Source organism: Atractosteus spatula, chromosome 23 (genome assembly GCF_055471065.1).
Source record: "Atractosteus spatula isolate fAtrSpa1 chromosome 23, fAtrSpa1.hap1, whole genome shotgun sequence".
In the NCBI taxonomy this organism is placed as follows: Eukaryota; Metazoa; Chordata; class Actinopteri; order Semionotiformes; family Lepisosteidae; genus Atractosteus; species Atractosteus spatula.
In genome coordinates this window covers 15,742,404-15,767,084 of record NC_142728.1, presented here as the reverse complement: position 1 = coordinate 15,767,084, position 24,681 = coordinate 15,742,404, and the positions used below count along the sequence as shown (strand labels likewise).

The 24,681-nt window shown below is 56.7% G+C and overlaps 1 protein-coding gene across 1 annotated transcript; it reads right to left on the bottom strand.

Annotated features, from left to right (window-relative positions):
• Positions 1-660: 660 nt before the first annotated feature.
• Positions 661-23,794, bottom strand: akna (AT-hook transcription factor). Its single transcript, XM_088940662.1, has 23 exons — positions 23,645-23,794; positions 18,402-19,092; positions 16,027-16,984; positions 14,941-15,244; positions 14,691-14,765; positions 13,730-13,886; positions 13,276-13,403; positions 12,677-12,736; positions 12,223-12,335; positions 11,791-11,968; positions 10,656-10,834; positions 9,655-9,813; positions 9,124-9,370; positions 8,265-8,368; positions 7,662-7,885; positions 7,369-7,540; positions 6,074-6,232; positions 5,780-5,901; positions 5,330-5,455; positions 4,165-4,290; positions 3,826-3,930; positions 3,453-3,612; positions 661-3,091 (listed from the first exon to the last, which is right to left on the bottom strand). Exons 2-23 carry the CDS (start codon positions 18,847-18,849, stop codon positions 2,800-2,802), a joined length of 4,596 nt encoding a protein of 1,531 aa, XP_088796788.1. The 5' UTR covers positions 18,850-19,092; positions 23,645-23,794; the 3' UTR covers positions 661-2,799.
• Between the last annotated feature and the right edge of the window lie 887 nt (positions 23,795-24,681).

Sequence of the window (24,681 nt, the reverse complement as noted above, 5' to 3'; positions counted from 1 at the left end):
CCAGCTAAAACCGCATTTCACAAGAATTAAATAGTCTTTTAGGAGACCTACCCCGTTAAGCTGTTACAGCTGTAAAAGAGACTTCGGCGTTTCTTTTCCAACGACATACCTCCTTTTAAAAGCCATTTCCCGTCGCCGTGTTTTTTTTTTTACCTAGATGCAGGTGGAGCAGAATGTGCCTTGAGGTGATCATTATTTAAACCCTGGTGGCTGTGATCGGTGCACAATACATCTTCATTATTGTGCTGAGAAAATGCCCGAAAGAGAGACTGTCTCCTTCAGCAAGCGGAGAAAGTGCTCCGCTGTATAAGTCGGTTATAGTTCAGGTGGGGAGCTGCGTCAGCAGGCGTAGGCTGCACAGGAGCAAGTAAAGGGTTGATTCCGCGCTGAAAAGAGAAGAAAAGAAACACGACGTCTCGGCTGTGGAGCCTTGTTCGGGTCTGACGCACCCGACCTGATCGTCGTCAGCTGTAGATGTTGCTTGAGCAAACGATAAGGCAGCACATTGCTCCCACGTCCTCTCTGTTCAGATGAATGCCGTTCAGGATGCGTTTCTTAACGTGCAGCAGTTTAGTTTTTCAGCCAGGTTTAAAGGGACGTCGTGTCACAGAAAGTTTACGGGTCCATATTCAAGAATTAAAAATAAAAGCCGCCTGAAACATATTTGCTGCAAAGTTTTATTGTGTGCAAATGACGTCATTACAAAACTTAGAATCTCTAAGCAAAGCTAAACTGTGAATAGCTTTTTTAAGAAAACTACAAGCATTCTGAAAAGGACTGTATATCTCTAGTTAGATTAGTAGAAAAATATGTAATTATTCACGTACATTTACAAAAATAATTCGGAATCACATCTTGACATGAGCTCTCAGCACCACGACTCGATAGGGGTAAAATACACTACTCATTTTATAATTATTTCGCTTGCTAGGAAATTTAGACTACAAGAAAGTCTCAAAATCGCGATTGAGGAATGTTTTGTTTAAACAATAACCCTGACCACAGACGCACAAAGTAAAAACCTATAAATTACCAGACATGCATTTTAACACCAAACATACACAGAACATGAAAATATTACAGACCAGAAGTGAATAAACTAAGACAAGAGACATACCTGAAAAAAGGCTGCTAAGACAATAACTGGATCACAGCTGTAGTCGGAATGCTGCATTTCGATTGACTGCGGAAAACTGATCAGTGCTCTCTCCCAGCCAATCACAAGAGTCGAATGACGGATGACCCCGCCCCCTACTCACTATAGATCACAAATGCCTCTAACTCGGGTGAACTCCGGTCTGTCCAGGTGTGATAGGTCTCCATCTTCTCATGACCAAGGAAGGGCTTCAGCCAGTCCCAATAAGTAATAAATGAGCTCAGACTGAAGGAAAACCAGAAACCTTCAAACACTCCAGGACTGGTGCTCCACACTGCTAATTCTTCTCAACCACAGAACCTGCTCTGACGTCTGGAATGTATAAAAAAAAGTCTTTCCAACACAATCTAAGACTGCAATTCTCTATTATAAAGAAAAACATCGAGATCAAAGGACAGGCTCACCACCTGGACCGTAAACCTTGAGATTTGCTCAGAAAGTATTGCATTACTTCAAAGTATTACTTGCATTGTTCAGTGCCTTGGGGCAACCTTGTTGTGAAAGGCGCTATATACAAACAAACTGAATTGAATTGAGAAAGTAAGTATGCAAAGACCTTCCATGAAAAATCTGCACATTTTGGTCGCTTCCTCTAGAAAGCTGGAATAATGGCCCAGTCCTGTCCAACCCAAAGACAGCTAATCCCCTCATTAGCTCCAGAAACATCCTTCTGAACGGCAGACTGGACCAGCGGCGATGACCAGCAGCACAAACACAACCGGCTATGACCACCACCTTCTCTCACTCCGGCGTTCGGATGCTCTTTGAGCTTGAGATCTTCCCACAACCCCTGCCCACAAACCCCACCTTTCCAATCAGTGCGTCACGAAGATTTCTTGCTCGTCTGACATTGGGACGGTGTGTTGGGGAGTGGGGGGACATTCCAACAAAGACGGGGTGCAGGATCTACAGCTGGGGGCTCCAGCCTTGGTCTTGTGGAGCCCCAGTCCGGTTAGTCTCACAGGTCACCTGGTTCCAGAGGTCAGCAACACCTGAGAGTGTAGCAGGGCTGAAGGGTGGCTCAGATTCTCATCCCCAGATGATCCCTGAATTGCTCAATGGTAAAAAAAAAAGTCGCCAAACTCGCAGCTGGTCACAGGCCAATAGTTTCAGGTCTTCAGATGTTCTAATGCTCAGATTCATCAAAGCTGCTGCTCTGTAGCAGCAAGGCTGCAGATGCCTGCTTACATGATGCCCTGAAAGCCTGCTGAGATGAACCCCCGGGGTACAGGAAGAGAGCTCACATACTGTCACTTCCAAATCAATCCACTGCCAGATCCTGGCACAGCGATCCCCCATCCATGAGCTGAGTGACCCTGAGTGAGAAACGACCAGGGATACCACGAGCTGCTGTCCCAGTTCCCGTTTTTACACATGCAGACAACACCCCTGGCTTAATGATCCCCGTCAACTCTGCGAGATCCCGCGATGACCAGCGGTGTGCACCTTCACAGTAAATAAACAGACAAAATTAAAAAAGCACCCTGAGCTGGTCACTACAGTGCTGGCTCTCAGTTTCTGCAGGTTTAAAAAGTAAAAAAAAAAAAAAGCTCTTATTCAGCACGGTGATTAGTTCAACCACAGGTTCATTTCCCAGATCTAGGACTCCGCTGGAACGGACACTGGGAGACTGGTCAGTATAATTAGAGGCAGGGCTGTCGCAGCGCCCCCTGCTGTTCCAGCCCAGCTGTGAGAGAGCGAGCCATGTGGCGGGAGGCCTCCCTCATGCCGCGCGCGGCGCTGATGGCCCGGCTCAGCGAGAGGCTGAGGGACTGCTCCCTGCTTCCGCCGTCCAGCGTGAGGGAGCGGGCGTGTCGACTCCTGCTCCGCGGACCCCTGCCTCCCGTAGCCCCTCCCCATGCCCCGCCCACGGAGAGGTAGAGGCGGGGTTCCAGGTGGGGGGGCGGAGCCCTGGCGAGAGGGGCGGGGTAATACCTGCAAATCAAAGGAAGGGCGGGGTCAGACCCTCAAACCACCCACCAATCAAATTCAAGTTAAAACTGTCATTCCCCCAGGATGCAACTGAAGCTGAAACATGAACAGCAAGCAAACACCTGAGCTAAAAAGGCAGAGTTCCTGCCTCACTGATTAATTCAGAGTTAATTTCATGGAAGACCGCTGGGAAAAGAGCAGAATTAAAATTTACAGATTTAACGTTACTTGTGAAATACTATAGTCTTCTTGATTGTTTTTAGGAAAGAAAACCAAATTTCAGATGAAAAAACACCCTATAGTGTCCCAAGCCGCAGCGTGATTTAGGGTGAAAGCACCCTATTCCATCTTGGGCAATACTTACACGACTGGTGTGCAGATGGGCACGCACTGAACCACTGGCACATGGCTAAGAAGAGGAGGGGAGGGGGCTGCCACGAACACGCCCCTCTTCTCCTTCTGGGGAGATCCCATTGGTCGGCTCCTTCGAGGGGTGGGGCCAGAGTTACTTTCAGCCGAGGCACCTAACCAATCAGAAACGGGAGAAGAGAAGAGGGGGGAGGAGTTATGTCAACCCAAGGTGCAATGAGCTTGATTCCTTTTTGATTGTCAAGGACAGTAAGGATAGATACTGCACACCCACAGGATGAAACTTCAGTCAGTTTTGTAACTAGCTAAGAGCCCTAAGACCCTATAGAGCGACTCTTAAAGCAGGGATGTTCAGAGCCACTTCTCACCTGTCTCGGCCCACCTCTCTCTGTCCTGAGGGGTGTGTACCCCTGTACCCCGACACAGGGGGCAGTGGCGAGGGGAGGGTGTTGAAGCATGAACCCCAGTGTTTCCTGCAAGAACGGATGTGAGAGAGTGTGAGAGGCACAGCGAGAGGGGAGGTCAAGTTGCTGAAACTCTGGATGGGAATATTCAGTTTAACAGTAAGTCCCGATATCTGTGTTAAAACATCAATAAGCTGAAAATATAACCGTTATAATAACAAAGCCCTCTGTGAGATATGCTCATCTCAGCAGCTGCTTTTAAAGTGAATATTAATTGCACAGCCTTCTGAATGTTCTGCGTACCGTGGTGATGTGCAGTCTTCTGCTGGTGTTGAGTCATGACACTGCAGCGTGGACAGGACGAGCTCGCTCTCTCCCTGGGGTCAGCGTCCTCAGAGCCTTCTGGGACCGACGAAGTGTACTGTCTCCCTGGGATACAACAGACACGCTGGCCTGTCACTCTGAGGTACCACAGACACGCTGGCCTGTCTCTCTGAGGTACCACAGACACGCTGGCCTGTCTCTCTGAGGTACCACAGACAGCTGGCCTGTCTCTCTGAGGTACCACAGACACGCTGGCCTGTCTCTCTGAGGTACCACAGACACGCTGGCCTGTCTCTCTGAGGTACCACAGACACGCTGGCCTGTCTCTCTGAGGTACCACAGACACGCTGGCCTGTCTCTCTGAGGTACCACAGACACGCTGGCCTGTCACTCTGAGGTACCACAGACACGCTGGCCTGTCTCTCTGAGGTACCACAGACACGCTGGCCTGTCTCTCTGAGGTACCACAGACAGCTGGCCTGTCTCTCTGAGGTACCACAGACACGCTGGCCTGTCTCTCTGAGGTACCACAGACACGCTGGCCTGTCTCTCCGAGGTACCACAGACAGCTGGCCTGTCTCTCTGAGGTACCACAGACACGCTGGCCTGTCTCTCTGAGGTACCACAGACACGCTGGCCTGTCTCTCTGAGGTACCACAGACACGCTGGCCTGTCTCTCTGAGGTACGACAGACACGCTGGCCTGTCTCTCTGAGGTACGACAGACACGCTGGCCTGTCTCTCTGAGGTACGACAGACACGCTGGCCTGTCTCTCTGAGGTACGACAGACACGCTGGCCTGTCACTCTGAGGTACCACAGACACGCTGGCCTGTCTCTCTGAGGTACCACAGACACGCTGGCCTGTCACTCTGAGGTACCACAGACACGCTGGCCTGTCACTCTGAGGTACGACAGACACGCTGGCCTGTCTCTCTGAGGGACAACACTGAGGTATAACAGACTCACTGCCAGCTCTGCTGCGTTCTGTTAGATCCAGGTCTACATACAGACTGCACTGACCACACCAGGAACCTCCAGCACACTTCACTGCAGACCTATTCCACAGCCGTGACAGGAATCAGTGCATCTCCAGTGCCGGATGTCCTGAATGGCATACCGAGTATCTCTCCTGCGGGGCTCTACCTGTGTACGGTCCCCGAAACGCCACGGCTCCTGACCGCCTGCCCCGCTCCGGCGCTGCAGAGGACTGTGGGACGGGCCTGGAGGAGCGGGGCCTGGGCAGAGTGTGGACCTGGTCCGAGTCGCTGCCTGGAAGAAATCACATTGGACATGGGCACAGTTTACACTGCTCGAGAGTCACCAGCCTTGGTAGGTCACCACCCCGAAACACAGAATAAAAATAAACCGTCAAGAGCAAGTGAACTCTAGTCCCCGAAGGACAGAGGGTTAAATCTTTTGGACCTCCCCTTAATTTCTTAACTTGCACTGATTGAACGGCCTTCTCGATGAAATGGTTTGAGGGGGGGAGCTGCGTCAGCGTGTGTCGGCTGCAGAGGAAGAGGAAAACAGGCTGGACAGCAGAAAGAAGAGACAGTTTCCGCAGGAGGAGAGGAGAGGCGCTGCAGGGCTCACCGGTGTCCCGCTCCGTGCGCAGTCGCGGGACCGACGCCGATCGCCTCCTGCAGGCCGGGCTGACGGGCCCCCTCTCCTGCTCCTCTTCCTCCTGCCGTCGGCCTTCCTCACGCTGTAGGGCTCTGCCAAACAAAACACTGGAATATTTCAGTCCTTCTCACTCTCGTGCACCCTGCAGGGCCTGACATAGACGCCCTTGGAGCGTTTCACTATTTACACCACACGAAGCAGGAGCGTGGTCACGAACAAAAAACCCCAGCTGTGCTCAGTGGTGCCCCCTGTCTGCTGACCTACCTCATGGCAGGTGTGGAAGAGTGCCGGGGCAGGGGCTGCTGGTCCTCCCGGGCTGTGGGGGGCGCTGTGGCTGGGCTGGGGGGTGCTGTTCTGTGCAGGCTGCCCTCCAGGCTCTGTTTCAGTCTGGATACCTCTACCTGCAGTGCCTGGATTGCCTCACTATGAGAGACACACAGGAAACGGGGTGAGACACCAAGGCTCCTAGTGTACATTATTTGTATGGACCTAGGAGCCCCTCATTTATAACTGTAAGGCAGAGAAAAGCATTGCAATTATCTCTACCTTATAACAGCATTTAAAGACATGTGTGAGACAGAGAACTAAAATCAATTAGCCTGTGATTAACGCAGGACCAGAAGCCAGAGAAGATAGTGTTCCTTCAGCACTAGTGTTTGGGGACCAGCGCTATATTCTCTTGTCCCTGTGATGTCTGAACTTCTATCCCATCAATTTGCCTGTAAAAGAAAAGCAAGCCCAGGCACAGACATGAGCTGCAGAGGACCGCAGTGCAGTCTCAGCCCAGCAAGCAGCTCGGGCTCTCCTGCCCTCTCCAGCACAGACGCAGACACGCTACTCACACGCCTACGTCTCTGCCTCCGGGAAACATCCTGCTCCCAGCCGGAGACATCTATCCACAACAAAATCCCAGCCTCCCCAGCAGATCTGCGCAGTCTGGGCCCGGGCAGCGCCAGGTGTACTCTGACCGTCCGGCTGTGCTCTCCGGAATCCAGGCAGGGACTTTGTTATGGATACAGCGGGGAGGAGGTGGCGGCGTGTTTGTGCAAAGAGAAACGACCCTGAGGTCACTCTGGCACAAGACTGGACAGGCCTGCCCTGGTGCAGCAGGGAGATAAGTCTCTCAGCAACAGCTCCTATCCTGCCCACCTCACTCCACCCCCCTGACAGGAGGGGACCTGCGTGCTGTTACTCTGGGAGGAGGGCAAAAGCAATGCTCCTTTATCACAGTTCTGCTCTGAGATTTATCACACATGTAAGTATGTGAGCAGACCAGACTGCCAGATGTACTCTGCTCACAACAGGAAATGTATAGTGGAATAATGCTGTAAGCATTTACAACGGTAAATAAAGGCTTTATCCCACAGCTGCAAGACCCTTGCAGAGCAACTATACCATCACATAACCTACTGTTTGCTTCTGGTATCCTGGTGTTTGCGTGCCTGCGTAGCGCCGATTTTGGGATTCTGCACAATGGACAGTTTAGCTTGTGATGGCACTAAATTAATAGGCTTGTCTGCATCCCCACGGCAACCTCTCCGGACTGCAGGGGCACTCACTGTCTGCTGGGCAGCAGGCCAGACGTCTGGGCTCTGTGTTGGTCTCCATGGCGATAGGGCCGCGGGGGGGAGGGGCTCTGCTGCTGGCGATGCTGCCTATTGGCTGGTCTGGAGCAGGAAATGGGGGCGCCCGGTCCCCGTCCGTCTTCCTCCCTTTCGGACTCGCTGAGGGCTGCAGACGGGACACGAGAGGCAGGGTGGAGCAGAGAGGCAGTGGGAGGCAGACGAGGGAGGGGAGAATGGACAGCAAGAGAGAGAGACCGGCTTGGAGAGCAGCGCACGGCGAGACTCACTGGCGTAGGTCTCGGGTTCGAACTCGCTGGTAACGCTGCTGGCCCAGTGTTGCGGGGAGCTGGTGGGGGAGGGGCTTGGCAGGGGCAAGGCGTTCCTCCCCACGTTGACCTCTGACACGGTGTCTCTAGGGACCCTTCCGTCCTCCACTAGGGGGCGGTGGTGAGGGGCAGGACCCTTCATGGCAGAGCTGGATGGCTTCTGGGCTCTCCCTCCGGAGGGGTATCTGGATAGCGGGGGAAAGGGACAGGACTGTTGGTTAGCATGGACACAGATCAGACTCCCACCGCATAGCAGTCTGATCCATTTCAGGTTTTTGAAGAGCAGCAAGGCCAAAATATCACAGCAGGCTCTTGCATACAAGCCCACACCCGGTGTTAGAAGCTCAAGGCTGGTAACTTATGTTGAGCTGGTTTCTACAGACAAAATAAAACAATTACAGTTAAGAAAAACATGGTTTTCAGTCTCAATGGGAATCAAAAGTATAACTGGAATCACTGATTAGCAGCGGCTGCAGTTGTATGACACTGCACTGCATTATAAAGTGCTGATTTACTGCACTGGACAGCTCTCTGGTATTTTACGGGGGTCTGCTGTTTCCCCACCTTGCTCCTGCCCTCTGGTGGTAGGGGCTGTGCACCGCAGGGGTGAGCCGGCTGCTCTCGGAGCCCACAAAGCCGCTGTCCGTCTCCGGGGAAACGATCCGCTCCTGCAAGAGAGGCCCGGAGCCGTGATGAACGCTAGCCCTCGAGCTGGGCAGACGGGGTTTCGAGAGGACGGCTGGGAGTCTGTTCACAAGCCCGTTGGCTCTGGTCTGGGGTGAGGAGGTGTGTATAAAGTGTAGGACTTAATGGTGTCGTTTCCATACACTTCATGAAGAAACCCGTTCAGCTGTCTTGTCCGTTAATGGTTCTAGTGCTGCCCGTTCGTTACCAGCTCATCTGCAGAAACTGAGTCAGTCCCCCACTCCTGGAGTGAAGCCAACAAGCAACACAGAAGAGGACAGCAATGCAGCGACATTATATAGAGTTTTAACAGGAGTAAAACAAACAGTAGAGCTGCTTCGATTTTCGTTTTTCCATGTGATTTTTCCGATTCTGATTTTTCACTTGATCTGTGCCCGTTTTCCCTACAGCACTCGTGACACCTGCTACAACATATCCATAAATACACAGCGCGGGCGGCAGTCTGGAGCAGCACTCAGGGCTGTGAACTCAGAACTGGAAGGCTGCGGGTTCGAATCCCAGGTGAGTCACAGCCATGGCACCCTTGAGACAGGTCCTTCACCCATACTGCTCCAGTCAAATGCCCAGCTGTGTATCAGCCCTCCACGCAGTTGCCTGCACTGGGCCCTGTGGGTGCACAGTGCTGAGATCGCAGGTGTGGATGGGCAGCTGTCAGCGTGCCAGATGTTTCGCGGCAGCCATGCGATCGAACTCCGCAGTGTGCAGTACCGGCTCTCACCTGAGGGGGCGCCGTCCTGTTCCCGTGCGGGACCTTGGCGGGCAGGCCGCTCTCTCCCACGCTGGTCAGGCTGCTGCTGCGGGATTTGTTCCCGCCCCCAGCCAGGAACGCGCTCACACCGCGCATCCCCTGTTGCTGTGGAAACCTAGAAGCCTGGGGGAGGGGCTCCCGGGAGGAGAGCTCTGATTGGCGGTGGGAGTGGCCTTGCGGCTGACCTAACTGACCGTCCCTGGCGTCCACTGGCTTCCTGAGGAGCGATAAAGACAGCAATGAGACAGCAGTCCCCGCCGTCTGCTTCCCTTCATTTCCACGCAGGTTTGTGAAAAGCAGCCCATCGTAGCTCAGAAGCTCAGGCAGCACCATTAAATAACAAATAAACTCTCCTTATTGGCTCCCGAATAAAAAACAAAATGTCAACGGCATTGCTCAATGCCTCGGTGCCATCAGTAGCTGTTCTACTTCTTGCCAGAAATGTGTGTAAGGTACATGAAAGATGGAAATAGGAGAGATCTGGGGAGAGGGTAAACTCACTGTTGGGGTGCCCTTCTCTGCTCTGCCGCAGTCCTCCCCTGCTCTCCTCCAGCTATCCCAGAAACCTCTGCGCAGGCTTCACGCCCGAGGATGGGGTCTCCCAGCCCGCCCCTGTTCCCCAAGTCCAGGAGTGCAGGCAGCTCCCTGAAGCTCTGGTACCTGGAGAGACACACAGACCCGATTCCCTCAGAGCGGCGCCTGAGCGCAGCCCAGCTGACACTGGCAGGAACGGGCAGGCCGACCGGACGTTAGCTCTGGAATAAGCAAGCTCTGAAACAAATGAAACGAGTTTAGAGCAGATGCTCGGCTCTTCCGGAGAGAACAAAGTGAGTTCTGAGCCTTTATCGCCTCTCGCTGCAGCCCTCCAGCCTGAGTCATGCGCTTGCAGAGCGTCTGCTGACTGCGCACAGCCCGCCAGGCGATAATGAGAGTCTTCCCAAAATATCCTCTCGGACTGGGGCGTCACGTACTCCACAGGCTGTGCTCTGCAGTTCAGACTCTGCTAACCCCTGCCGGCATGCTGGGCCGCAGGGGGCTGTGCTGCAGGGGGCTGTGCTGCAGGGGGCTGTGCAGTACGGGGCTGTGCAGTAGGGGGCTGTGCTGCAGGGGGCTGTGCTGCAGGGGGCTGTGCTGCAGGGGGCTGTGCAGTAGGGGGCTGTGCAGTAGGGGGCTGTGCAGTAGGGGGCTGTGCTGCAGGGGGCTGTGCTGCAGGGGGCTGTGCTGCAGCCTTCGAAAGTCCAACCAAAGGACAAAGCGAAGCACAGAGGAGAGGGGAGAGTCTGTGAGACTGTGCAGGCAGATGGGGAGCTTGTACACTGTAAAGCCCTGAACTGAAGCATGCTGTGTTCTGTAAGGGATCCTACTGCAGCTTTTGTACCTTTGTAAGCTGCCTTGGGCAAGGGCATTAGTCAAGTAATCAATCACAGCCAGTAGCAGCACAGCAATAAATGAATAAAATAAAAAATCATAATAATAATAATAATAATAATAAGGGCACTCACTGGTCCAGGAGGTTGCTGAACTTGCCTTCCACACGCTGGTGTTTGTGCCGCAGTGGGGCGGGCAGCACTGCCGGCAGAGCCTCGTCCTCCTCGCCCTCCTCCTCCTCGCTCTCCCCGCTCACCGAGCTCACCTCCACGGCCACGCCCACGCCACGCCCCCCGGCCGGCAGCACGGGGCTCTGCGGGACAGGGAGGGCCCAGAGAGAGGCCTGAGGGAGCGGCCACACCCCCCGCCCGCCCGGCAGGACCTCCGGCACAACCACAGCGCCCCTGCCCGCGGGTGCCCAGCTCTGTGGGCCTGGCTCTGCCTCTCACGCCCGGGAGTCAATAGCTCTGTGCCCCAGTAAGTCACTTTGGACAGATGTGTTTGCCAGTCAAATACAACGTCATTATTAGCCAGCAGCCATATCGCCCTGCAGCTCCCAGCGGGCAGCTTCACTGGAGCTCAGCAGGCGTGAGCCTGGCCAGTACCTGGGTGGGATACATCCAGGGAAAGCTAAGGTTCCTGCTGGAACACCTAGAGGTGTTAGTGGGGCCAGTAGGGGGCACACACCCTGCGGTCTGTGTGGGTCCTAATGCCCCGGCATAGTGACGGGGACGTTATACTGTAAAAAAACACCGTCTTTCAGATGAGACTCTCTGTGGTCATTAAAAATCCCAGGGTGTTTCTCAAAAGGAGCAGGGCTGTTACTCCAGTGTCCTGGCAAAAATTCCCCTGGCCTTTACCCATCATGGCCTCCTAATAATCCCCATCTCTGAACTGGCTTCATCACTCTGCTCTCCTCCCCACTGAGAGCTGGTGTGTGGGGAGTTCTCTGTTCCCATGGGATTCAAACCATCACAGCTAAGCACAGGTGCGGGAAATGACTGAAGGGCTCCCCGGAGTCACACAGGAAAAAAGTCAGCAGACAGAGAGGCCTGCTTCTCTAACACCCCTCTTCTACCAGGAGAGCAAAACCTTGACTCAAGCGAACTCTGCACAAATCTTAAGATCGCTTCGCCACCTAGTGGTGTGACTAAAAACGACAGGCTTTTTTTTTTTAAGCCAAAGAACTGGAGCAAGGAACATGCAGACTCCGAACGGAAAGATGCCTGGACCTGGACCACGCCCCTGTGCCCCTAGACAGTGCAGTACCTCTGGGTGTGGCGTGGGGGCGCTGTGGACTCCAGGCGGAGCATCTGGCATGGGGGGCGGCGAGGGGGGGGCGGCGGCGGCGGCCGGGGAGCTGGGCCGCTGCTGGACCGTCTGCTCGATCTGCTCCATCAGATCCTCCAAGCGCATCCCCAGCCTGAAGATCTGTCCCTCCACCTCCCTGAGCCGGAGAGCCGGAGAGCCGGAGTCAGACACGGAGCAGGAAGAGCGAGGGAGGAGGAGGGAGGAGGCCGAGAACGAGGTGGCGCCAGGAAATGAGAAGGAGCGAGGATGCCCAACGTCACTTCAGACGTGGTTCCCATTTCTGTCCTTCGAAGAACCAACAAAGGGGATCCACGTCTCCGCAGCGCTCCTGCCCCCCCCCCCCCCCCCCCGGGCGTCGGGAGCGCAGCAGGTGCGTCTCCTGTCCCTCACCTGTCGGGGTCAAAGGCCCCTGCGTCTTGTGGCGGCAGGTGGCGCTGTTGCTCCCTGGCCTGCAGGTAGCTCCTCTCCAGAGAGTCCTGTGCCTGCTGCAGACTGGACAGGCCCTGCCAGCACACAGGGAGCGGGAGAATTAATTAATCAATTAATTGCTTACACTTATATAGCGCTTTTCTGGACACTCCACTCAAAGCGCTTTACAGGTAATGAGGACTCCCCTCCACCACCACCAATGTGCAGCATCCACCTGGATGACGCGACGGCAGCCATAGTGCGCCAGAACGCTCACCACACATCAGCTCTCAGTGGGGAGGAGAGCAGAGTAATGAAGCCAATTCATAGAGAACCCCCAGTTAATGCCCGCACCGAACCGATCCCAGCGTCTAACAGAGAACCTCTTCCATCTGCGTTAAGCTCGGGGGTCTGAAACAGGTGGAGCGTCTTGTACCTTCATCTGCTCGTAGGGCTTGAGGTTTCCAGTCTTGAGCAGATCTTCGAAGGAGTCGATCTGGAGAGGAAGGGAGAGGCAGGCAGAGACAGGAGGCACAGTGACGTCAGACCCGCTGTGCGGTTTTGCACTGAAGAGATCAGAACACAAGGCCTTGCTTGTGCGAACAGCTGTACAGAGAAAACCCTGCCCTCGGTTGCTCTGACACGTGGCGTGCATCCACATCAGACCACTGGATACCGAACACTCATGCCATCACTGGCACAAGGTGGCGTCAGTGTGCAGATACAGCCCCCTCTGGTGTCCACCCCCCATCACTGTGCACGAGTGCACAGGCTCCCCGTGACCCCTCTGTGTCTGGGCCCTGCTGTCGCCAATCTGTTAATTACATTTGATTCATTTCACGAGACACAAGACACAAGCCGGTTTTTCTTGAGGACAAGAGCATACGGACATAAAAGACAGGAGCTCATCCAGTGCAGCAGAACCCGTCTTTCACAAGCGTCTCCTGGTGTCCCCTTGCTCAGAACTGTGTCTCAGGCAGTTATTTCACTTGTTGTTCTATCTAGGAAAGATCTGAAGTGAGGCTCGGTGCCCACCTGAAGCCGGAACCTCTCGGCCTGCCTGGCCAGAGCTTCGGTCAGCTGTCCCCCTGCTCCAGGCCCCGGGCTCGGACTGGGGGCGCAGGCCTGGGCCGGCTGGAGGTCAGAGGGTGCCCCAGTCTGTCCTGCGGGAGACGGCACAGCACAGGAAAACTCAAGAGCCGGGGAGGAGGAGGAGGAGGGGAGACGATCGGAGGCCCTTCTCTCTCCTGCCCCCCGTCTGACGTTCAAAGGTGTTTTTTTTTCTTTTTCAGAAACCGTTAAAATTCAGAACACATGAAAACGGAGAGCCCCCTCAATTCGCAGGAAGCCTGCTGCGCGAGAGAGGCGGCGTGAGGTTGGGGTACTGATGGCTAGAGCACCTTGCACCACCCTCCACCCACCGCCCAGCTCCTCCATCTCCAAACACGCACCCCGCTCACTCCTGATCACGGAGAAACACGGACAGTACCTGGGCCGAGCCGGGCCAGCAGGGCAGGATCAGTGGACGGTCCCAGCTCGGCCCGCTGGGCCTGGGGAAACGTCAGGGTCATGACCTTTGAGCCCAGGTGGACGGCGCCAGAGTGGACGAGGTGGCTGGGCTTCGGGGGGTCGGCGTAGAGGCTGACCTGAGAGCGGAGAAGCGGACAGAGAGGCACAGCAGCAGAGGAGTGACATCACTGGGAGAGACAGACAGCCCTCTCCGCCCTTTCACCCGGAAGTGACTCAGCTCACTTTTGGAGTCAAAGCGAACCCCCCAACACTCCCGAACTGATCAGTTTTAAGCTGTGTTCTTCTCTTCCAGGAAACTCAGCTGCTGAAAGTGGCTTTATACTTGCCTTTTTGCTACCTACACTTCTGTCCAATACAAAGACAAATACATTCACCTTACAGAAATATTTCACAAATTTCAAGTTAAACACAAATTTGGTGAAAGCACCATTTCACCTTTGCCATGTACTTTGCCATGTTGTCGCAAAGTCGTGGTCTGGGCACAGAAGAGAGCGAGACTTCGCGAGAATTGTGTCGTGATGTGGCCCTTCCCGCTCACTAGTCCCTGCCATGAATAATGTACTGCGGTTTACGAGCCAACAAGTACAGGTCGTGCAGCAGATATTTCACCGCAGAGATGTTCCAGCGTGATCTGCATGCAGGGTTAACAAAGTAAGTTGTATTGATAAAAAAAAACATCTCCAAGTCGAGAGCAATATTCCTATCGGATTAAAAGAGCTGGATTCACACGCCTTCACACGCTTGTTTACAGTGTCAAAGAGCCGCCTCACCTCCCCGGAAGTTCTGTCCCCTTATTCAGAATCACAGAACCTGGCGCTGCGCAGACCTAGGAATTCAGTCTACTTCGTGATGTAAGTTGGGGGGTTGTACAAGACCCCCGCCCCCCGAGACGACAAGGGCAGAGACGCTGCCCAGCGTACCTTAGCGCTCAAACGCAGGCGGTCGATGGTGTTCTCAGCCTCGGCGTATTTGGTCAGCAGCCTGTTGTAGTCTTCCTGCGGGTTTGGAGAGAGATCGGAGCTGTGAGGGACTGAAGGAGAACCCTGCTCTCTGGGATCACTCTGGGAACGCACACATGCGTCACTGGGAGGGCTGGGGGGGGCGTTCGGCCTTTCCCCCAGGGACACCCGCGCAGCCCTTACGGGGTGGGGGCACAGTGGCGCCTCCTACCTGCAGCTGGTGCACCAGGGCGCTGGCCTGCTGGGGGCACTTGAACTCCTCCGGCACGGTGGCGTTCGCGGTGGGGGGCCGCCAGGGAGCTGCGGGGGCCGGGGGCCCGTCGGGGCCGCTCAGCAGCACCTCCCTCACGATCTCGGCGGGGGACTTGAAGACCAGGGGGGGTGCGCCGGCTGCGGAGCTCTTCTGGGGCGACCCTCGGCCCCGGGGGGGTCTGTAGCTGTCCTTGGGGATCCGGACCCTGGGCTCCACCCTCGAGAAGTCGGGGAGGGGGTAGTTGAGTGGGCCCCGGCCGTACCTGCGACACGGAGACAGGGCACCCAGGCTGAGCCCCCAGGGTGCTGCGCACAGCACCCCAGAAAGGCAACACCCACTCAGACAGAGCTGTAGAACCCACCCCTGGGTGCGCCCGGTAAGAGCTGAGTACTCTGAGCGCTCAGACGCTGAATTATAATCCCAACCCTGACGGCGCGCACACACCTTTAATTAGGGCTGCGTGTTGATAAGGGTTAACCAGCGGTATAAGATATGAAGTCGCTAACACGCTGCAGTAATGTGCACTGAGCTCAGTGGTTGGGCAGGCTGTGGCCTTTTTCACACCCCAGTTTAAACAGACTTCCTTGGCAGGCTTAGAGCCAGCACTATTCTGATCAGACACGTGGTCGGTACCAGACTGGAGCTGACGCAACTCAAGGAAAACCCCTGTGTAGTGACACCTCTTAGCCAGCAGGGGGCTCTGGATCCCAAGACCTATTTTACCATCATCTGACCTTGCTGACAAACTGATACGATGTTATCATCGTCTGGAAAAGACTGGACACGCAGATTTAACAAGTATTAGAGGGCTTTGAAATACATTTCAGAATCTACAGTTCATAATTTACTGTTTTTGCAATATTTTGCTCATCACAGCCTGACGCCGAAAACCGTCAATACTCACATGTTTGATTTTACCCACTAAGTCTGTTCAAAATCTGGTTTTGGAAAGTCTTTTTTTAGGTCTCACGGGGTATCAACTTGGGTGGGATTAGAGGTTTAACTTGCCAGACTTTGGGGGTGGGGTGTTACACTCAGACTGACCTGGGGGGTTCAATAACAGGGGTGCCGGAGCTCTCCGTCTTGGGTTTGGGGGACACCCGTCTGGAGACCCCGTGGTTTCCTGTCTGAGCTCCTGGCCGCACAGGGGGCTCTGAGGGGGCCGTCCCGGGGCGGTCCGCAGAACGAGAAGGGGCAGGCCGAGAGGATTTGGGGGTGTCGCGCTCGGAGTTTCGGTCAGAGGGGGGCGACGCGAGGCTGGGCACAGGTTTCACCCAAGAGGACACCGCCCTCGCCTCGTCACCTTCGTCATCCTCCGCCTCCTCGTCTCCCTGTCCGAACTCCCCTCCGGACTCGGGGGGGAAGGGCGTGGGGAAGGGACGGAGGCCGCTGCGTCTCGGCTCTGCGCCCCCGGACTCCGCGCTCCCCCTCGGGGACGAGCCCTCCCCGGCGGGGGCTCGACTCGGGCGACTGCTGACCGACCCCGCCACGCTCTCGGTGTAGGAGGACTCGGGGAAGGTCTCGGCCTCGATGTCAGGCCCGTTGGCCAGGTCCTCGCTGGAGAACCGGCTCAGGATGGCCCAGTCCGCACTGTCTTGGGACGCTGTGGGCGGCTCTCTAGTCCTCTGCACAGGGAGCTTGGGGGACCAGGCCGGAGCAGAGAGCGCTCCTCCCAAGTGCCTGACCCCTCTGCCTTCTGCAGTCTCCTGCGAGCGGTCAAGCGGGGCCGCTTCTGTCATCCTGGCTTCAGGAGAGCTCCCTCCTGTCCAGCGATCACCCAGAATCCCAGCAGTGGGAACGTCCTCCCCTCTGCTGTCGTCTGGAGAATCCCTGCGGTCCTCCGACGCCCCTCCTGCGCTGGCTGCCCCCCCCCTCTCGTCCTCCGACATCTCCAGCTGCCCGTCGCTCTGCGGACGCCAGGGCCACTGCCCGTGGATCAGCCAGGGCCCGCCCTCCGCGGCCCTCCCGCTGCCCGCGTCCTCCTCCATCTCCTCGGAATCGCCTGGAGAGAGAGAGGGACAAAACAAACAGCTCCGCTAGGGATCCCAGAGCAGGGATCACCGGGATCTCCCCTGGCTTGGGAAATCCGCGCCCCTGCGGCGCTTCAGGCAGAAGGCCTCGTGGGGGAAGATCGCTCTCGGCCTTCCCAGAAAGAGGAAGCAGCCGTCGGGGGTATCGCTTCCGGAAAAAAGAGGAGGGACCAAAAATAGAAACGGAGCAACAGCAGAGCGCTGTCAGCACCGCGGAGTTCCTCTTTCGGGATTTCCACAGCCCGAGCGACCCAGGGCAGCCGCTTCAAGAGGACAGGACGGGCCCTGCGGGTTCGAGGCCGGACCTGGTCATTAGCCAGCGGTCCCCCGTGAGCTCTGCTGGCCACTCTCCCCTGCTGGACTCCTGTATTCATCTCAGCGGTCTTTCTTCCCGAGAGCTGCTCTTACACTGGAGAGGCCGCTCTTCGATTCCTTTCTTGCTCTTAAGCAAAGCCAAAAACAGAGACAAAAACAAACACCAGCGAGACGTCCCCACATCCCACAGATTCCGGATCTGCGGCTCTCAAGCCTCACAGCGGCAGGGTCCAGCTCCCTCAATTCCCTGGCCCTTCCAGAACAGTTCGGCTCCACGAGCAACATCCCAGGATAGCAGCGGACTGCTTAGGTACCAAAACATACTAAGACACCCAGCTGTGGGATCTTTTACCACACTGATACCTATTCCTGCCGTCTTGCAAATTCACACACCAGCAACCCCCCCTGAAATATATCACTTAGAATTAAGCGCTTATCACTTAGAATTAAGCGTTTTCCAGCGCTTCTCAAATGCACTTATTAAACAGTCTTTCACACGACTGTCTGCACCGGGGCCCTGCCAGATGCCTAAGATGAGCACTGCTGTGCTTGTGCCTGCCCTCTTCAGTACTAGGCTTTGCATTTAAGAGATCACTTTATCAGCCCTATACAATTTCTTGCATTAGGAATGTGTCTATTCACAGACCCCAGCTTGCTCTCCATGAGACACACAGACAGGGAGAGAAGCTGGGGGTCAGAGCGCAGGGTCAGCCATTGATACAGCGCCCCTGGAGCAGTTGGGGTTAAGGGCCTTGCTCAGGGGCCCAACGGAGTAGGATTCCTCTGCCAGGCCGCAGGATTTGAACCGGCAACCTTCCAGCCACAGGCGCAGATCCTGAGCCACAGAGCCACCGCTCCGCCCCAATTTGAATGGATTCAGTTATCTGCGTGTGAAAGCTGCTCATATAGGAGGGCTCAGTATGTCTGCATACTGATAGAGCACTGGCTCATCGCTGTGCACTGCAGCAGGGATGTGCAATCTGGGAGCTGCCGTGGTCCAGCAGGTATTCAGGGCTGGACCGCCCTGCCCTAGCGGGATGAGTGGGGGTCAGTGCTGTCCGGTCAGCGACTCACAGAGGGACAGGGCGTGGCCGTCCTCCTCCCCCAGCGACGCCGAGAGCCGCAGAGGCTCCGAGTCCTGCAGCTCGCTGATGTTGCAGCTCAGGTCCTCGAACAGCTCCTCCTCCTCCTCCTCGAACCTGGGGCTCGCCGGGGCCGGGGGCGGGCCCCCCTCGGGGTCGGGGGTCCCCGCGTCCGAGAAGGCGCCCCCGCCCCCCTCCAGCTCTTCCGGAAGCTCTCCCAGTCCGATGATTCCGTTCTCGTCCATCTGGCTGTGGAAGTCCAGGTCGTGGTCCTGACTTCCTGTCCCCTCCCCACCCCAGCTCAGCCCGGAGCACGCGGAGCCGGTCGGCGAGGTCACGCCGCCCCCTGGCTCTCCTCTCGCGTGCTCCCCGTCGGCGCTTCTGGTGCCCCCCTTCACGGTGCAGATGGAGGGGCGCAAGGCCATCCTGTAGCCCGACATCGGCGGACCCCTGGAGCGCCCGCAGGCCCGGAAGGGGGGAGGTACGTGCACAGGGGCGGCACTATCACATGGTGCGCAGGGGAATGGGTCTGGGCCGAGGTCAGAGGTCACGCCAGGCGGAGCGCGCGCACGCAGCCCCCCGAGAATCTGCGCATCGCGCCCGCGGAGCTCGGTCAAGGGGACACAGGGAGCAGGCAGGCTGAGCGCTTCCTCCTCCCCACCCTCGCTGGGAGTCCTGGGCCCCTGGGGACGAGAGAGAAGAGCACGTGAGAGGGAGTCGGACAGAGACAGCGAAGAGGAAAGCCTGGCGCCCCGTCTGTCCGGCACAGACCAGGTCTGAAGTCAGCAGGACCCAGGATCGGACGCCCAGACCCGCGCGGGCTCTCCACCCCTCGACGCCCGACACAGGAGTGAAAGGCAAAGCGCTCACCCCACCCCCGACTGTTCAGAAGAGTGACCACTTCCCGCCCATTTCCCTGCTCTTTTAGTTTTGCAAAACGTCCCTGAAGCGCTGAAGAACGAGGAGCACTGACCGCGGTCCTCCCTGCCTCCCCCGGAAGAAAGAGAAGGTCTGACACCGGAGCGCTCTGAGTCCGGCTCTGACCCATCTGGGGGAAAGAGGTCAGGGAGCCGACTCACTGCAGCGCGGGCAGGGCAGGAGAGCAGCGATTGTCTCCTACCCCTGGCCCCGAGCACACACACCGACACGCACAGACACACACACTGACGCACCGAGCACACACACCGACACGCACCGAGCACACACACCGACACGCGCCGAGCACACACACCGACACGCACAGACACACACACCGACACGCACAGACACACACACTGACGCACCGAGCACACACACCGACACGCACCGAGCACACACACCGACACGCGCCGAGCACACACACCGACACGCGCCGAGCACACACACCGACACGCACAGACACACACACCGACACGCACAGACACACACACTGACGCACCGAGCACACACACCGACACGCACAGACACACACACCGACATGCACCGAGCACACACACCGACACGCGCCGAGCACACACACCGACACGCGCCGAGCACACACACCGACACGCATGCAAACAGACCCACACAAACGCACATGCGCACAAGGGACAGACAGCCCGACACTGGAGCCCTGAGCAGCTTCAGCCCTGCTCTGGCAGCAGGGCCGACCCGCTCGTCCTGAGCGACAGGGACAGCATTCCTGAGCCCGTGGGGCCACCGCCTCCCTCCCGCGCCCCTGGCTTGCCCGCACGCCTCCCCGCCCACGCCACGACTCCGCGGGCACCGAGCTCCCACCCGGAAGCCGGCGCTAGGGCAACACGCGTGGCAGGGCGCGGCGCACAACCGGCTCCCAGACCGATGTGGAGCTGCTGGGGGCCGAGCGCGTCGCTGCAGAGATCTCAGGCGCCCGGAGACCACAGCAGAACCCGGAGCGCCGGCTGGCTGTCGCCATGGTAACCCCTCCCCAGCTGCCCACCCTGGGGGGCCTTGCTGCTCCACAGAGGACAGGGGACGAGCGCGGCCTAGAGGATCACTGCGCCCTTCAGAGCCGAAGCTCGAGGATGCTCCTGAAAACAGAGGTCCTCTTCACCGCCTGCTGGACACGTGCCTGTCCCTGCGGCCCACCCTCCTCCAGGCCCGCCGTGATTGGCGCATCAGGTCACGCCTGCTGCTTACAGCGACAACTTTCAATAATTTAACAATAATAACTGCTTACACTTATATAAGCCGCCCCTCGGTGGAGAGAGAGGGGGAGAGGGGCCTGTGTCATGGACAGCGACAGCAGGACGTGACTCCATGTAAGTGGAAACAATAATAATAATAATAATAATAATAATAATAATAATTGCTTACACTTCTATCGCGCTTTTCTGGTCACTCCACTCAAAGCGCTGTACAGGTAATGGGGATCCCCTCCCCCACCAGTGTGCAGCCCCACCTGGATGATGCGCCAGTCCGCTCCCCACACCCCAGCTCTCAGTGGGGAGGAGAGCAGAGTGACAGAGCCAGTTCAGAGATGGGGGTTATTGGGATTATTAGGAGGCCATGATTGGTAAAGGCCAGGGGGGGAACTGGCCAGGACGCTGGTACAAATCAGGCCACACCGGAGAGATGACAGCACAGACCAGGGCTCTCGAGTCCTCCTCTTCCTCCCTGCGTCCCCGGCGCTGCCTCACCCCCCTCCCTTACCTCACTCCTCCTCACTCACCTTCTCAACTAGACCCTGCTCTCTTCCAATGCACCTGAAATCTGAAACTCCCGAGGAGTTAGAAAGCCTAAAGATCTGAGCGCTGAATGGTCCAATTAAGAAACTGAGAGCTCAGCCGGGGTGCAAAACAGGACTCCTCTGGCACAGCTGCGCCGGGGCAGGCCTTTGACGCAGTCAGCTCGTTAGTCAACACAGCACGGGGGCACTTCTTTACGCAAAGAGTTGCGGGAGTGTGGAACAAGCCACCGACGTTGCTGAACTCAATACCACGGCTTCCTTCACAAAACAGCTGGACGAGATCAATTAGCTACTAGCTACCAAACGGGCTGGATGTTTGTGGTTTGGGGACACTTTCCGATTGACGGATTAAAGAGTCTGGCCGTGCTTAAGAACACCCCCCACCTGACAGAAAGGTAGGAGGTGTCGGGTAGTGGCTGGGCTTACGGGACGGGCAGCCGGACCCTGTCCTGTCCAGGACCGGGGGGCTGGAGGAAGGGGGGAGCAGAGACACGGAGCTGGAGACAAGCTGCTCCATTGTTATAAATATCCTGGATTAAGGCAAGCTGATTACTAAGGAGCATCCCCTCCTAATCGGACAGACAGACGCCAGGCACGGGCCGGCACGGAGGGGGCGGGACGCAGAACACCGCGCCGGGAAAGAAGACGATCTCATTTTCACACTTCCCAAGGGCTTCTGCGAACGGCTGCTGCGTCACCTTTTCTGTGGCAGGATGCTGGTGAGGCGGTGTGACAGAGAGGGGGCGCAGAACCGCAGATCTGTCCAGGGGGTCTGAGACAGATCTGAGATCCCCCCCCCAGCACAGCAAGGGCTCCTGGTGTCCAGCGTGTGGATCAGCGCTGGACTGGGCTAAGCCCTCTATTTCACTGGTTGAGCCCAGGACAGGAACCAGCAGGCCTGCAGGGGTAAGACCGCTCCCCAGAGGTCAGTCGGGCTCAATGCGTAATGAAACCAGCCCCCCTGCTGACACATCATCAAAATCTACAGTCCATCAGCGCGCAGGTGGGGGCGACTACAAGCATCTCTCTCGTGCGCCCTCGTCCTAAACTGTCTGGAACACCCTCAAAACGTCCGCAGGGGACCCCTGGACCAGCCTGTTTCCCCACAGGAACACCGCGGCCAGGATCTCTGGAACATCAAGACTGATGGGTGACCGGCGCTGGGGAGCACACAGACAGGTGACCCCTTGCTGGGGTGCGCACAGACAGGTGTGCTCTCGCTGGGGTGCACACAGACAGGTGACCCCTTGCTGGGGTGCGCACAGACAGGTGTGCTCTCGCTGGGGTGCGCACAGACAGGTGTGCTCTCGCTGGGGTGCGCCCAGACAGGTGACCACACAACAGCCCTGCAGGACCAGGACTGGACACAGCATCCCTGGAATGCCCGTACGTTCACTGCACTGTGGTCTGTAACCCCCTCAGTCATCTGTTTCCCTGCCATTAAATCCCTTCGCCCTTTACCACGTTCTTCACACTGTAGTACACTGTAGTACACCGTGAGCACCGACGCCTAGCAGTCGGCTCCAGCCCAGGTTTTACCGGTTGCTCGGCCCCGCGCTGGATGTCTCCCGCGTGTCACCGGACCGGGAGGAAAACCGCGATCTATCAGAGATACAGCCAGTGATGTCCTCTGAAAGTTTTATCTGGGTCTGCAGTTCTCAGGCCGCCCCCGCAGAAAAGGAAGAGTCTCTTCGTCCCCGCAAGCGACATCTTTCCCCTTTCTTTTGCCTGCTTTGATTTTCGTACCCACGAAGGCTGAACAGCAGCGCCCCGGGGGTACTTCACTCTGCCCTCCACCTCGGAAACCTCACACAACACCGCGATTCAGAGCGACACGGTGTTCTCCTAAATAAGATGGAAAAAACAAAACCCCTGGTTTGCACGGAACGGGGGTCAGACGGAAACACCACCTTTCTGCTGCGCAGGATAATACCGGCGGCGCATCTGTTGCGTCTGAAGCGGAGGAGATGCGTTACCTGTGATTTGGCTCGCTAGACGTTCACGCAGCGCCGTGCCCGCAGTCCAGGTGGACCGAGTACGGCGGGGTGCGCCTGTCCTGTCCCACCTGTCGTGGGGGAAAAGGAGAATTTCCAGAAAAGGCACCGCGGGGTGGGGTGGATGCGGGCGGCGGAGTTGAGAGCCGGAGACGAGTCTCTGTTGCCTTGAGAACCGCGTACAAACTAACACAGCCCGCAGCCTAGCAGCGCCGCGGCGCGTCCCCCGGATACCCACTCCCCCGCCGCGGCGAATCAGCACCGCCGACAGCACCGGACCCGCAGGGAGCCGGTCCCGAACCGGATCGGGGCCGCCGACAACGCTGGACCCGCAGGGAGCCGACCCGAATCAGGGCCATTGAACAAACTCGTAAAAAGATCTGGTCGTGAGCGCCGCACGCTGCTTCAGTGACGCCTCCGGGCCCCTCATCGTCACGTCACCGCCCGAACCCGAACCCAATTCCGGTTCTCTTCGAGGGGAGGAAGAACGGGCACTTCCCCGGTACCGTGCAGGCGCTCTAAGAGGAGACCAGCGGGATGAAATCTCACACACACCTGCTTCCAGAAATCCCCCTGTAGCTTCTCAAACCCCGTCCGTCAGTTCTGCAGAACCAGCCCAGTGCTGTAGGGAGGCGCCCGGCCCGGTCGGGTGCCTCTAACTCGCTCAGCAACAAAGTTCGCAACTGTGAAGCATGGCTCCGAGCCGGGGGGGGCGGGGCCTGCGTGCTGTCAATTCCGCGGGGAACGCGCAAGGGGCGGCCGTGATTGGTCCACTCACGGGCGCAGGGGGTGGGGCGGGGAGAGCGTCTGATGGACGCGGCGGAAGTCACGCCCACAGCCGTGAAATCCCGCCAAGTCCCCTCCTCTCTCCAAACAAAGAATTGACAAGAAACTATCGGTTTCAACTTCATCCGGAGGCTTCGCCGTTATCGCACGGCGTCGTATAGTCGAAGTTCCTTTTTTTAAAAAACGTCTACAGCACGCTTTTCAGCATACCATGTGTACTCTGTGTTTAGTGTAAATGGCTAATTATGAATGAGTTCAAGTTATCAGGGTGTACGGGCAACGACGTAATTTTCACCCCAGTAAATCGAAGGTTGTTGCGTGCAGTATGACTGTAAAAGTTTACTCGAAATGAAGTCGTTTTCGTTTGAATTGAACGCAAAAAAAGCACACATCTCTCCGGTTTTATAAATAAACTTACCGCAATCAAATAAACCTGAATGTAACGACATGAAGTACAGTCCTCAAGCACGCCTTCTGGAATCCCATGGAGAAAGAGAGGGGAAGATGAACTCCTGCAGGAGTCTGGAACACACGATCCACGCTGTGGTCCCCAGCAGTCTGTAAGGAGTTGACCCTCATGTCTGTAAGAGTTCTGCTAAGTACTGGGATTTGGTGGACTATAGGGCCAGTGGGCACAGCAGGTGGCTGTCTGTGGGGAGTTTGCATGGTTACTAATATTTCCCAAATACACACAGGCTAGGGCTGATTGGGTACTCTAAATGACCACTTTAAGAGTATTTGTGGGGTGTTATACAACTGGAGCAAACTGTACTGGCTTGTCTGTATTCCTGACCATATTGCTCTTA